General features: G+C 39.9%; 1 protein-coding gene across 4 annotated transcripts in view; it reads right to left on the reverse strand.

Annotated features, from left to right (window-relative positions):
* Positions 1-253: 253 nt before the first annotated feature.
* The window catches only part of NCOA7 (nuclear receptor coactivator 7), a gene marked incomplete at both ends in the record, with an annotated part of 109,542 nt that continues 95,342 nt past the window's right edge, over positions 254-14,453 (reverse strand). For 3 of the 4 annotated variants that reach the window (XM_084228197.1, XM_084228196.1, XM_084228195.1), the window contains 6 exons: positions 254-389; positions 755-828; positions 1,622-1,717; positions 4,339-4,491; positions 5,754-5,879; positions 13,543-13,690. In XM_084228197.1, the coding sequence (XP_084084323.1) occupies positions 254-389; positions 755-828; positions 1,622-1,717; positions 4,339-4,491; positions 5,754-5,879; positions 13,543-13,690 (733 nt within the window). Of the gene's footprint in view, positions 390-754; positions 829-1,621; positions 1,718-4,338; positions 4,492-5,753; positions 5,880-7,159; positions 7,235-13,542; positions 13,691-14,453 lie in introns of those variants that run through there. The other variant, XM_084228198.1, reaches the window with a different exon arrangement.

Consider the following 14,453-nt stretch of genomic DNA (forward strand, 5'->3'; position numbering starts at 1 on the left):
CCTCACTGGATGGATTTGAAGGAAGTGGGAGTTTAAAGTTTTCCAACAATCTGGACTTCAAACTTCAGTGTCTGCCCTCCACATGTGCCCTTCAGAATTTTCCTGCAGTGTGGTCATGCTCTGAGATGATGGCAGAAAGAAAGCTTGATGGAGGGATAAGGCATTCTGGGCTGACGCTTCATCTTCCAGCCGGTGTTTGAAAGGCTGGTTGAACCCAGTATTTTTCATGTTTTATTTTAAGGCAGTCTGAGTTTCACTCAAATGTCCATACCTCGAGGTCCTGAACTATGAAGTCTTCCTTTTTGGAAAGAATATCATTATTGAAAGTGCTGCAGGAGTTGCTTCGTCCATGGTATAAATCAGCATCTAGCCACAAACCAAACCGTCCCCTGAAAATGTTGAAAAACCAAAGAGGTGAAAACATAATCAATCTTATGTGGCATATGCTGCCCTTCCTCACCCCATCTTCTTTCTTTTTTGCTGCAGACAAGCTCTAAACTGCTGGTAAACCAAGGGTACATTTCCTTTATTTCATTTAAATGACTGGTCCTTTTTAAAAGACAAGTGGTAATAGCCCCTCATGTAGACACACAAATAAATCATTTTATCTTTGACCCTTAGTGTCATGTGTTAGGCTACTGTCCTAATTAATCTAAACACACAGACTAGTTAAAGTCACCTGACACCAAGGTTTTGGTTACCTGGGTCAAAATAACACATTCACGTAACTTAACAACAACAACAACAACCTTACCCTCCACCACCAAGTTCTAAAGAACTTATGTCTCCATTGATAAAATATGAGTTTTCTCCACTCCACTTAAAGACCTGTGGGGAGAAACAAAAGACAAAGAATAAATATTTTAATCTGGAGAACTAGCAAGGAGGGAATATCAGAAATGCCTCTGTGTGGAAGTGTTAAGGTAATTTTCCAGAGAAATCAAGTGGCACTCAGAGAGGTGTGTGGGGGGGGGGGGGAGAGAAAGAGAGAGAGAGAGAGAGAGAGAGAGAGAGAGAGAGAGAGATTGTCACACCGGTGGGCTCAGTGGGATTGCTCCCAAAAGTCTAAGTCCCAAAGATCAGAAATGGCAGGGTTTTATACAGACTGTATGAGGAAGCTTGTAACCCCATTCATCATGGCATAGGGGAAGGAGGTCAAGGTAGCTGTGGCTACTACTGTGAACAAGCAGTATACCCAGCAACTTCTCTGCTCCAGCAAGCAGCAGAATCTAAGAGGCAGACTCCCCCAAGCAGCAGACTTAGCAACTTTCTGCTTTAGAAGGGAACTATCTATTGGCTGAAGAAGCAACTGACTCCATACGTTTGCCTAACCAGGATGAGATCACAAAGGAGTAGTGAAATGGGAAAGACCTTTCAAGCACATGTTTGTTCTGACCTAAAACCCTCCCTGAGTCCCAGAACATGTAGAAGAGTTTCCCAGACCCAGGCAGAGACCATAAGTAGCGTGTGTGCTCAGCCATAAAGTGCTGACCCAGCCCAGGGGGAGTCCAGATGAGGTTAATGGGCCAGATGCTGCCCCAGCATCCCCTACTCCCAACCCCACCCATAGGACTGACACTGTGATATGGGGAAGCCAGACAGATACTCTTCCATTAGGTACCTTGAAATTAGGGCTAAACGTGTAGAGAAAAGTTTCGCCTGTTCCATAATAGTGGTCACTGAACTTGAAAGGATGTGTTGCATATGCTCCAAAAATCTGTCAAAAAACAAAAACAGAAGTGTTATAAACAAAGTGTTGTAAAACAAAACCAGAAAGTCTACTTTCTAACCTAAACCTCTCCCCAAAATGGTTTCTGAAATATTTTAACACAAATTTGTTCTGGGATCAGAGACTCTTTCAGTAAACCAAGTTGGAATTCTTTAAAAAAAAAAAAAAAGATAAATTAAAACGTCCCCAGCTCACACTGGAACCTGAATGACTCAGAGAGCTTGTTTGTCAAAGGCCAAACAATTGTTCCAATTTAAAGTTGTTCAAAGTTCACTACAAAAACACATTTACTTTAGTGAATATAGATGATATATGTTGAACATTCAGCAACACCAAGATGCATCTTATACACAGAAGTGAGTTCCTGGGAGAACAAAGTTATGTCTTATGTGTTTTATAAATGGAACCATGGACAGACATTTCTCCAAAGAAAGTGAGAAAACTAATCATTTTCTTCCTTTTGACTTACAAAAACGAATTCTTAATATGCTTATTAAAACTATCCTTAACATGATTCAGCTAATATATCTTAGTTTGAAATGGCATTTAAAAAAATAATTCCATATTACAGTGGCTTTAAATGGGATTTTCTAAGGCAGTTTATTTAAGAAAAATATTTATTTTTTTATTTATAGTTATTTATACTTATTTATTTATAGTTATTTATTTATTTATAGTTATTTATTTTTTTATTTATAGTTATTTCAGAACTCCTCTGGTCTGTCTCTTCCCTTGCAACCAGGAACTAGGGGCTCTGTTCTGGAACTGGGGATGGACAGTGGCTGCTTCTTTCAGGGGAAACAACTTGTCTAATGAGCAGGGTACAGGGCAGGTGTAGAGGTGGCTAGTCCTTTGTCACCTCATGTGTTACGGAATTCCAGGGGCAGTAGAGACCCCTGCCATGCTTCAGGTAAGCATCTGACCTTGAGTAAGGGCTAGGTGAAGAAACACAGACCCCTCCTCTAGGCCATCATTACCTGGAATTTAGCCACTGAGACACAGATCTTGAGCAGGAGGGAAGAAGTGCTAGGCACATACTCTAGACGAGGCATGTCATAACACCTGCTTGGAGCTAGGGAGAGAGGGGGGTCCCATCTTGTCTACAGGTGCTTAAATTGTACAGCATCCATCAATCTGGAGATTGAGGGAGGGAGTAGTTTGGAGCCCAAGTGCCATAGACTCTCACCATTATTATTACTCAGATTTATTACTCAGATATATTTGATATTATTGAATAAATCTTTTCTGTTGTATGCCCTTGGGATAATTTCCAGAGACATTAAATGTTTATTGTTTCTATAATTTCTATCAGTTATTGTTCTTTCAGTGATTCTGCAGAGCTCCTCATTGCTGTTATTTTGTACATATAATATTTTTATTTTAGAATTTTATATAATTCATTTTCAGATAAATTTATAGACATGTGCTATCACGTCTCAAACACAGGAAAAGCCACATTCTTGCCTTGGGGGTTGGTGGGTGGGGAAAGTGGAGTTACCATCCAGGTGTCTTCAAACAACACAAGTGCCTCCAGGGGAACAGATTCAGGAAAACTCCACCACTTACAGTATAACCTTGAGGTGTGGCCCTCCTTTACTGATCTCCTGACAGGATGCTGGGGCAGACTGTGCTTCAATACCTACTCTGTGCTAGGGAGCTAGGGAGAACAAATCTATAGTTATGGTGAGGACTTGTGAGTGGTTTTAAACCATCTAGTCACATCTCATCTAAAAGATAGCCCCCAATTCATTTCACTAAATGCCTAAGTAATTCCACTTTAAATCTTTGTTATATTTTAATTTTTAACTTGATTCTACTCACTATTCAGATTAGATTATTATTAAATAAAATCTCAATCAGGACATAATCAAAGTAAGAAAAATAACTTACCCCCCTCCCACCCCCTCCCACTTCTTAAAGACAATTATACTGTCCCAGGGAGGACCACAGTTGAGAAAGACAGTGCCTTCAGTACCCTCATCTCTCCGTCAATTTTTCCTAAGACAAATTATGACAGCAAAGACTGATTTTTTTTTTTTTTGAAATTGATCCCAGTTCTATGACTTCACAGCCATGTTCACCAGTTGCTTAATCATGCCCCACTCTTTACAGGCATTCATTTATTTTTTTTAAAGATTTATTTAGTCATGCATACAAGAACTGGGGTACAGACCAGATTGCAGGAGGGTGAGAGGATTCACCAGAGACAGAGCAGGGAACAGAACAGGCAGACTGACGGAAACACACTGCTGAGGGGAGCAGCGGGCGAGACAGGAGAGGTCGGCCGTGCCATGTGGGTCTCTCCCAGGCCAGCCAGATGGAACCTGTGCTGCAGAGGCTGCGGACAGCTTCACAGCACTGTGCTCAACTGCCTGTACCACCAGGGAAGCCCTACAGGCATTCGTTTATACATTCGCTTCAGCTGACTAGTAAAAGCCGCTTCCTAGCCAAAAAGAATGATATCTACATCTTTAACATGTTAAGTATATGTGGCAAAATCTCGCTAACTGAAATCTGGATGATGGAGTTCATTCTACCAGTCTCTCCACTGTTGTACAGATTTAGAATCTTCACTTAAAAGTGTTTTCTAGGACAAGGACATGTCTCACCTGATTATCCATATCTTTAATGACCAATAGGACCGGGCTGTCCAGTGACGCTGACTTCCGATACAGGGTTTTCAAGCTGGTCCCGTGCTCTAATGTGCTATATGCAAGTCTCCATGGATAACCTTGCACCCTTGCTGGAAGGCGCCGTGCCAGCTATGGAGCCAGAGATGGAGATGTAAATTTATCGTATGCCCACAATCACTCATGAACTTGCAACACAAAATAAGTGTCTGTGGCTCAAACTCAAAATCACACTTACAGAGTGTTCCCTTTTATTTTGACAAATGCTTGCTACTCTGAACCAAGAAAGAGAAGGAAAAGTCACTGCTTGACAGTGTTTACTTTGACAGGGATGCTTCCCAGAGCACGCAATTCCTTCTCCAGGGCCTGATTGAGGGGTCACTATGCTGCTCTCCATTTGAAGATACAGTATGTGGTTTGATAAAGAGGTAAGAGATCCATGCTCTCCCCTTCACACTTCAACCTGACTTTCACCAAATATTTCATGTTTCTCTATTCTTTCTAAAACTTGATAGACTCAGAGGTGCTTCTGACAACTGCAGCTCCCCACAGAAGTGACAGCAAGAAAACAGGTGTTCTATGCTACTAATGAGGAGCAGTTTGCCCTCATCATGTCTGTATCTCTCACCTACATTCATATTTAGTTTAAACTTGGCTGCTATAATTATCGAAATGCACCTCTCTTCAAAAATGCTAAGGAAAGAAGCTATGATGTGAAGCCTTTAGAATGCTTAACATCCATTCTTGTATCAGTACAACCTTGTCTCTGTAACTCTCGGTCTAATCTCTTGACTTTCCTGGGCCTTCCCTCATTTGTAAATTGAGTAAGTTTAACTTGATGAAATTCAATTTCCTGAATAATAAAAAAATAGAAATTCAGGTTTTTAAGCTGACTGAGGGGGTAAGTGCAAGAGATTCCATTGTAGTATTTCATAAAGTTAAAGTAACAGTTTCAAAAACTATCAAGCACACAAAGAAGATTACATAAAAAGGAAAATTTTTCTACTGCTAGACAGTTTTTAATAAATAAATTGAATGTGTCAGGTCCCTTAATGAGCCACATGAATGGGAACCCCTGGAACTCTATAATGATAACTAGGAAAAAAAATTAATGTGTGTTATACCTATGGCAAGACACTTTAAACAGTGTTTTTATAACATGAAATGACTTTTCATTCAGGTTTGGGAGGGATGACCAACTCCTTGCCTTCCTAAGAAGGCAGTGGAAGGAATTCTGCAGACAAAGGGATACCAGCATTGGTTAGGTTCTTAGTGATCTTCCCTCAAATCTTGCTCATCATTCACCCCCAGTAGGAAAAGCATATGTGGTCAGGAAGGAGAAGGTGCTATGAGGCCCAGAAGTCCTCCCACCTACTTCCCCAGGGAGAACCCACCTGCTCTATGTGCATGTTCTCCAGAAGAGCACTGTGGGGCTGCAGGATCGGCAGCGCCTCCTCCTCGTCATCCTCATAGTAGCTGCATGTACTCTTCCTGCGCTTTGCCTCCTCAACTGTGATGATCTAAAAGACAAAGAAACCAAGGGAAAGGGTGTATTTGCTTTACCTTCACCTGCTAAAAGTGACCTCATACTCACAACTGCCTATAACAGGTGGAATTTTAACAGCAAGACCTATATTGAACTGGGACTTTGGGGAAAAGGGCTAATATTTCAATTTTAGAACATATGCAGAATTTAACATAGTACAGCTGAGGTGCTTCATATGTACAAGTTCAAATTTTCCACTTTTACTATGGCCGCCAGTTGCTCACTTGGAGTAGGAATTACGTATAAGTCCACAAGCAACTTATAACCTTGAAATAAATTAATCTCCTTTAGCCTGCATCTAAATCTGAATTGTTTGAGAAAATGACCAACCAGAGATCATTCTGTAAATCTTCTGTAAGTGGGAAGAGGAGGATAGTTTTTTAATCAAAACTGCTAATATTGTCCCTCTAGGTTGTGCAAATAGCAACCAGCATGGATAGAAATGACATGATAACAGCTACCAGGAGCAACAGTCCAGAGCGACAGAAAGCATAAGTCAAAATTACAATTAGGTTAGCATTCTCTAAGTACAGTTCAGAAACCATTAGTCTTTCCTTCAAAACTGAGAAACATGTTTCTTTACTATTATTATTATTTCATTGTAATTACTTCTGAACAACCAAAGTCAATTTCACCTTAAAATCTATTTTTTGTCCCACCTAAAGTTTGGATAATTAACTGATTATTTTAAATTGAAGGAGATATATATATATATATATATATGGTGATTAGTTCATCAAATTCAGTATCAGTATTAACGACTTTCGCATCATCAAAAACAAAACATTTAAATTACATGTAACAAAAACTGTCAGATAACATACTATAGAAATTTTCAAGATGTACGGTGGTAGATATAAATCTGTCATCTGTGCTAGATTGTCTAAGGTGGATTGACAGGGAAATTAGTCTATAAATTTTATTACCTTTTCAGGATGTTAATTACTTAAATAAAATACTGTCAAAGAATCATAAATCCAGCATTTAAAAAGTATTAAATAAAGCATGTATTTTTGGTGACTCTACCTTTAACTCAGGTACAAATGAGGCTGTGGAAGGAAACAAATATAGACTTTTGATTCCAAAGGAAAGGGGAAAACCATGCTATATTCATCCCCAACATGAATAAAATACCTGCTACTATTGAAATGTCAGCCCAATCCTTCCCATCTGAGACACGCTTTCAAAACATGCTGAGTAGAGATCTCTGCGACTTTGCCGGCACCTGACTAACTCTCAGAGACTCCAGCTTACCTTCACAAAAGGCTCTTGGTCAGGTCTGGCACAATAGAAAATCTGAATGTCCAGGGGCAATCTGCGGACTCTCATGGCGAGTGGAGCAGACTGCTTGCTGGCTAACTTAGAACAGGTTTCCTGACTATCTGCCCCCACACCACGCTTATTTGTAGCCACGCTGAGCTACAACTGTTTTTGCTGTATCTAGTTTCCTGCATGATTAAGTTTCTGTTTCCCTTAGGAGAGGGTTCAGCATTTCTACAGGAACACACCCAAATTAGGATTTAGAGCAAATACACACTTCCTGTCAAGCTTAGCAGTGAGGCTGTAAAATGACTTTCACCTTTGAACAGTGGTTTCCTAATAGCACAACAAAACCCCATTGTTTAAGTTTTTTCTTTTTCTTCTTTCACTTTTCTTCCTATTTGTCCTCTGGCTAAGCTGGCTTTTCCAGCCCAGCTTTTTGAGTTTGTACAGCACCTTCTCCAAAGCTGAACCTCCATTTTAAACTTTATGTATGTTCCTGATCATCAGTTTGAATCTCACAGGTAGGATGAAAGGGAGCCTTTACTGGAGGTGCAGATAGGTTCACTATTCTGAGAACAAATGCATTTCATTTCAGCCCTATGTCATCTTTGTCAGGTGTGAGGAACTTACAAGAATGGGAAAACATCTGGTTTATATGAAACTGAGAAAAATGTTACTTTAGATGACATTTTTTTAAACAGCTGGAAAGTAATACTTTCTTACCTTTTAGAATGTTAATTTTTTAAATATTTTATATATTTTTACATCATTTTTCATTTTTGCACAACGTATGCATTTTCATCTTGGTTATATTCGCCATACAATTCCCCATCCATATTTTGACTCTAATCCCTCCTCCCCTTACCCCCTCCCCTGGTAGTGTGTCTCTGGTTTCTAGTTGCTTGTTGATTTTGATTTTTACTTTATTATAATTAGTCATTTTTCCTGGTCCCTTATTTAGGTTTTCTAAATTCCTGCTATGAGTGAGACCATCCGGTATTTTTCTTTTTCTTTCTGGCTTATTTCACTAGGTATTTACCCAAAGGACACAGACTCATTAATTCAAAAGGGCACCTGCACCCCTATTTTTATAGCAGCACTATTTACAATAGCTAAGCTATGGAAGTAACCCAAATGCCCAAAAAGAGATGACTGGATCAAGAAGATGTGATACACATACACAATGGAATATTACTCAGCAATCAAAAAAGATAAACTCATGCAATTTGCAGCAATGTGCATGGAGCTGGAAGGGATCATGCTCAGCGAAACAGAATGTTAATATTAATGACTAAGAAGGATGATGAGTTCTACTCTACTCCCCGGATCAGATGTCAGGGAGTTGGAAAGAAACATAAATGACCAGCAGATCAATTTCAGTGATCCTTTGTGACTTTTCCAGATCCAAAATGGCCTTTTGTTCCCGGGGACTGCTGAGAGTACTAGGGTGCAATTCATAGCTTCTCCTGGAGGTCAGTTACAAAGAGGATTTGGAAGGTACTTAGTGACCAGACCCAGGCCAGCCAGAATTTACCTCAATGCAAGCCCAGACCCAGTTTGGGCTAAGGAAGCACCATACTTTCCCATACTTGACACGTCATGACAGCTATTTAAGTGCATTCAGTATGATGGCGAGTGCCAGGTGCTTTGACACAAAGCAGCCTGTGATCCTGAATGGGTGACATTAGAGAGGATAGTAGAGAGGCTTCTCTGAATAAATGAATGTCATTCCATGTGACACAAGTGCTCACAGTGGGGCCACCTCGGGAATTCTGAGATGGACTGGAGGTGTAGTATGAGGGTTGAAGGTAGGTATTGGAGAGATAGCCAGGTGAGCATAATGGGAACACAGAAACATTCTATGTTCCAGCCTCTCCATGGTTTGAGTTAGAAAAAAAGGGAAGTAGAGACAAAGCAGAGAGGTTGGGAGTGAGCAAGAGTAGAGAGAAATGAAAATTTCTGGCTTTTTCTCAGAATAATCTAGGAGATTTTAAATGTACAGATTCTGACATTCCTCTGCCGGACTTACTGAATTAATCTCTATGGTGGTGAGTGTCTAACATTTAGTTTAAAAAAATTTTCCAGGTGGGTGGTTTTGATGATTGGCCCTGTGGGTAATGATTACTATGGTCAATGGGAGCCACTGAGTATTTTAAGTAAGGAAGTACATGATCACACCCCTGTACTTAAACATGTTAAATAGCATGAAATGTGTACAGTACTTTTAAACATGATGAAGGAAATATTAGAAATTATTAAATGGTACTAAAAACCTATTAAAATATTACCTATCATATATCACTAGATCAATTACAGATTGAGTGGAATTTATATTGATACTACAAGGCCACCTATACATATATGTGAAAGCATTGCAAGAAAATGTCACAATCAAAAACAATAAGTGAAAGACAGCAAACTAGGAAAAGTTTGTCAAAAATATAAGAGACAAAGAGCTAATATATTTAATCACAAAAAGCTCAAAGAGTGTAAATGAAACTGTAGGTTCCTTTAGGAAAATGGGCAAAGAAAATGAGCGGGCATCAAAAAGGAGGAAAAAAAACAAAAATGGCATGTATATACACACACACACACACACACACACACTCTCCTTAAAAGTAACAGAAAGTAAAATACAACTCAGCTTCCAAGTTACAAACATTTTAGAAAGGAAAGACAATAGTACAGTATGAAGGGCATTCCTCACATGCTAGCAAGCTGAGTTGGTGTTATTTAAAAAATAAGTACCCTATACCAGCTACTTTCACTTCCAGGAAACTAAAAGTTGCAAATCATTGCATCCTTATGAAAATCTTGGACATCTATTCCCAAAAGTGGAGAATTGTTAAATTATAATCAAGATTAAAAATATCATGCAACCATTAGAAAAGAGGCTTAAAAACTTTGATACAAGCTTCAAATATATCAGGTAAGAAAAGTCATACACAAATGATAGAGTATAAATCCATTTTGCAAACATAAAATTCAAAGCTCAACCTCTATCACCACAGAGTGAGCACCCTAAACAGAGAAAGAATCAAAGGAGTCGTACAAAAGTCTTAAATGGGCTTGGGTATTATTTTAAAATTTTCTGATTATTTTTTTCTATAGTTTTTAGACTTCAATAGGAAGCAGCTACTACTTTCATAAAATTAGAAAATAAAGCTTATTTAAAGAGCTTGCATATGGGACAATGAATTGTTGGCAGGGTTAGGACATCCAGAGGGGTGTTGGGAGTCTGAGTAAAGGGTGCAGACAGGCTGACTAGGGCAAGGGTGGTAGAGGAAAGTGGAAGTTTCTGCATCCCCAAATTAAAATCAACAAGACTCTGACTGGAGATGACTGACTAGATGTCTGGATGGAGAAAAAAAGGTGATGTCCAGGTTTCTGGCTTGGAGCACCACTCATTAGGATGGGGATACATGAGGAGAGGCATGTTTAGGCAAAGATGATGAGTTGATTTGGACATTCTGAGAATCAGACACACCTGTAAGCTTCTAGGAAAATGTAAAGTTCTTCTTCCCCACCCACAGCGGAGAAGCAATGTTGCTATAGTGGCTAGACTTTAAGGTAATGCTTGTAAGCATTATTCTCACTGCAGTTTGGACTCTTTCTTCAATATGGAAAGAAAGTAGGGATAAGGTGGCCTGAACAGTCCAGTCATCCTCTCTCTCTAGTTTTCTTTCCAGGTGTTCCCAGTGTCAACAAAAGTACTAGGTGCTTACAACAAACCAACCCATTTCTTCCTCCTTTCCATCCTGTCTTCTTCCTCTTCCATTATAGATCTAGAGACTATCTGCTAGAGAGTTTTGTCCTTTCCTTCATTCTCAGGGCCTGAGTCTGAGGCATTCTGGGGCACACTGTCCAAGCAAACTCTAGATCCTGAAGCTGACCTTTCTCTTGCTGCCTGTTTCTGCTGAACTTGTGTTAGTTCATCAAATGCCCCCATGCTCTCTGTTTCTTCCCTGGGCCTTTCTCTACATAGATTTTTCTCTCTCACTAGAATATGTTTCAAATCCCACTGCCAGCCCAACTGCCTGTTTTCCCACTTTTGGTGCTCTCAACTCAGCTCACTCCTGGGCTGCTCTTCTTGCTCGTACTGGCCTGGTTCAGGCCCTGCCTACCAACTTCTCCGCACTTGGCAGCACTTCCCCTGCAAAGGTAATTAACTCTTTAGAGTGTAATGATTTATCTAAACTCCTTGATGCTAAACTGCTTATCTCACCCACTGTACCCCTAGCATGGGAAGGGCTTGGTAAGTGCTCTGAAAATGATGGCGTGCTTTTGAGGACAAATTTTGGAGCCTTAATTTCATCCTGTACATAAAGGGAACCCAACAGCAGTTTTTAAAAATGAGAGTGAAATAACTCGCCTGTAAACATTTTGAGATTGGGGACCATCTTTACTGTGCCTGCCACTGCATCTAAGGCACCTAACATAGCATCTAGCACTTATTTGGTGCTCAAATATTCAATTAATGAATACTTTTTTTAGAACATAACTCCAGCTAAGCTGTGGGGGATGGATTGTACTGGGAAGGATGATAAAATCAATCAGATATAATAAACATAAAAGCAAGTAAAGCTGTGTCTATGAGGAAGGATTATAGAGCCCTTCCTAAGGAAGGATGTGAAGAAGAGGGAAAAGGAGCAGATGATGATGCAAATCTTTCTAGTTTGAGTAACAGGGAGATGGATACAAACATTACCCACAATGAAAACTTCTGCAGAGACAAGGGAATCAGATAAAGGCCTGAGAATGGTCAGCACTCAGGTGGTCACTAAGGACAGAAGATAATGTGAAGTCATCTAAGGATGATGGACTAGATCATGAATAGAAATCTGGTGAGAACTCATGTAAAAAGATATGTCTGGGGGAGGAAAACATGAAACATGAATACATTCTCTGGGGGAGAAAAACATGTAAAAGGGGTAAGGCAAAGACAAGAAGAAGAGCAGAAAGAAATACAGAAAGTGAGCTGAAGCTGAGCATGGTGTGTGCAAGTCAATGGGAAAAGAGCTTTAGAGCTTGAGTAACAGCAGTTGCCAAATTCAGAGGGAATTTGTGTAGAATGAGGATAGCAAGTAGGAGGTCTACCATGCCCAGAGAGGGGGTGGTTTCAATGATAACTGGAAAACATGCTGGCCTGCAGGTTGACACAAGGGCAGTTGAGAAATTGGAGTATGAACCAGTTTTTTCAAGAAGCTGGATGTTGAGAGAAAGGAGGATGATAGATGAGAACTTAGAGAGAAATTGGGGTGAAAATGTTTTCCCTTTATTTCCATTCTTTAAATTTTTTTTTTATATCTTGATGAAAGAGAAGCTCCAGGACAGAAGGAGAGAGCAATGACACATAACTGATAAACAAGAATCAGCCTTAGTGGGGGGAAAGAAAGATCCTTCCTCTGGGTCAAAAATAAAGAGTGCAGTAATGGGTACATTAAGAACAGCAAAGGGGGAAGGTGAGGGAGATCTTATTCAATGGCCCCTTCTTTGTGAAATAAAGGAGAGAACTACCTAAGGGATTCATGGAAGATGAAGTGGGTTAGAGAATTTAAGAAGAGTGTAAGAGGTAAGAAAAGGGAGGTAAGCACAGAGAAGTAAAGAATTTCCAAGGATTCAGAAACCATGTAGCTGTAATGGGATCATTCTCCCTGGTTGAGCTCCAGCAATTCTTGGACTCCTCAGAGCAGAGAAAGTGAGAGGGTGTATTCATCCAGGATTGCAGGCTGACTAGACTGCAGGGGATGGGGTAACAATTAACAAACTCATGAGTCCTGGCAAGGGAGTCCCTAAAGTCATTAACCATCTGTCCAACTGGGAAAGGAGAAAGGCTATGTGGAGTCCAGGAGGGAGGCAGAACAGGAAGGAGTCAAGATATCAGATACACAAAATCCTTAAGGACATTTACCAGCCTCCACATAAGCTGTTCTGTAAGCTTCTTATGCATAGAGAGCCTGTATTACATGTCGTCATATATTCAGAGCCCTACCCAGAAGAGGTGCTTCATGTTGGGTTACCTGATTATATGGAGAGAACAGTATAAACCAAGGGCTAAAAGTCTATGCCTATCAGTCACATCTAGCCACCATCTGTTTAAGATGGTACATGAGCTAAGATTGTGTTCTATATTTTCAAGTGGTTGCAAAAAATTTCAAATGAATAGCAATTCATGATACATTGTAACTACATGCAGTCTTTCTGACACACGAAACTAGCTTCCAACAGAGGAAGAAAGATATTTTCCTCTGTAACTTCAAAGGTGCACAGAGACTCTAACTTGTTCTAGCCAGTCACTTGGAACCTAGACAAGAGTATTCAAAGGGATGCAGTCTTTTAAGGTCCATGACAGTTTATCCCGCTCTTCTGCTCACCTCCCAGCTCTTAGTGGTCGGCTCACTGAAGAAGTTGTCGATCATATTCAGTTCTTCCTTTTCCACCACCACAAAGCCTTGGTCTTTGGCATCTTTCCCATAGACATCAGGAGACCATTGAACAAAGAACGTGTACAAGTGATCCACCCTGAAAAACACATTCGTCATAGGAGTTACCACCAAATCCACTTTCCTGGCAGTCACTGGAAGAGACCTAGGCATGTAACCTATCCCTTTTCTGCTTGGCAAATGCATTTTTCTAATTGGGAAGTCTGCCAGGATGGAGATGATCTCTACTACTGCATTCCAAACTCAGAAAATAAATCAACAGATGAAAGCGTAAGTCCACAGACACTAAGAAACTATCTCCAATCTGAGGAAAAGATAAAAGAGATGGGGCATAAAACAACAGAACACAATGACATATTTATACCACTGGGTCTTCATTGACTCTATTTATACCTGTATTCATTAGGAAAAAAGTTGACCTGAAACTAGCTGTGAATGAAAATATACAATATTCTAAAAGGTCTTTATTTAGATGGATGCACTATCAAAAATTTAGTAAAACATCTTTAATAAGCAGAAAATGTCAAGAATAGTACCAACTACTGTCTTAATATTAGAGACCTAATTTTATTGACATGGGGATTTAGTTTACTTCTAGTTTCTCTGTTCTTTTCTACATATTTGACATCTGCAGATTCTGAAGCATCTTTTAAGACTTAATAGAGAGGTGCCTAGTTCCTGAGCAGAGAATAGCAGCTCTGTGTCCCAGAACCTGTGATAGCCCTCCAAGTGTGAGAAGCACACCACTCACCTCATCCCACACCTGCGACCATTATAGCAGGGGACTGGTTGAGAAATTGGATCAAATGTTTTTCCAACTTCAAAATGTTAACTCTAATAAC

The sequence above is a fragment of the Talpa europaea genome (assembly GCF_964194135.1).
Source record: "Talpa europaea genome assembly, chromosome: 2".
NCBI lineage: Eukaryota > Metazoa > Chordata > Mammalia > Eulipotyphla > Talpidae > Talpa > Talpa europaea.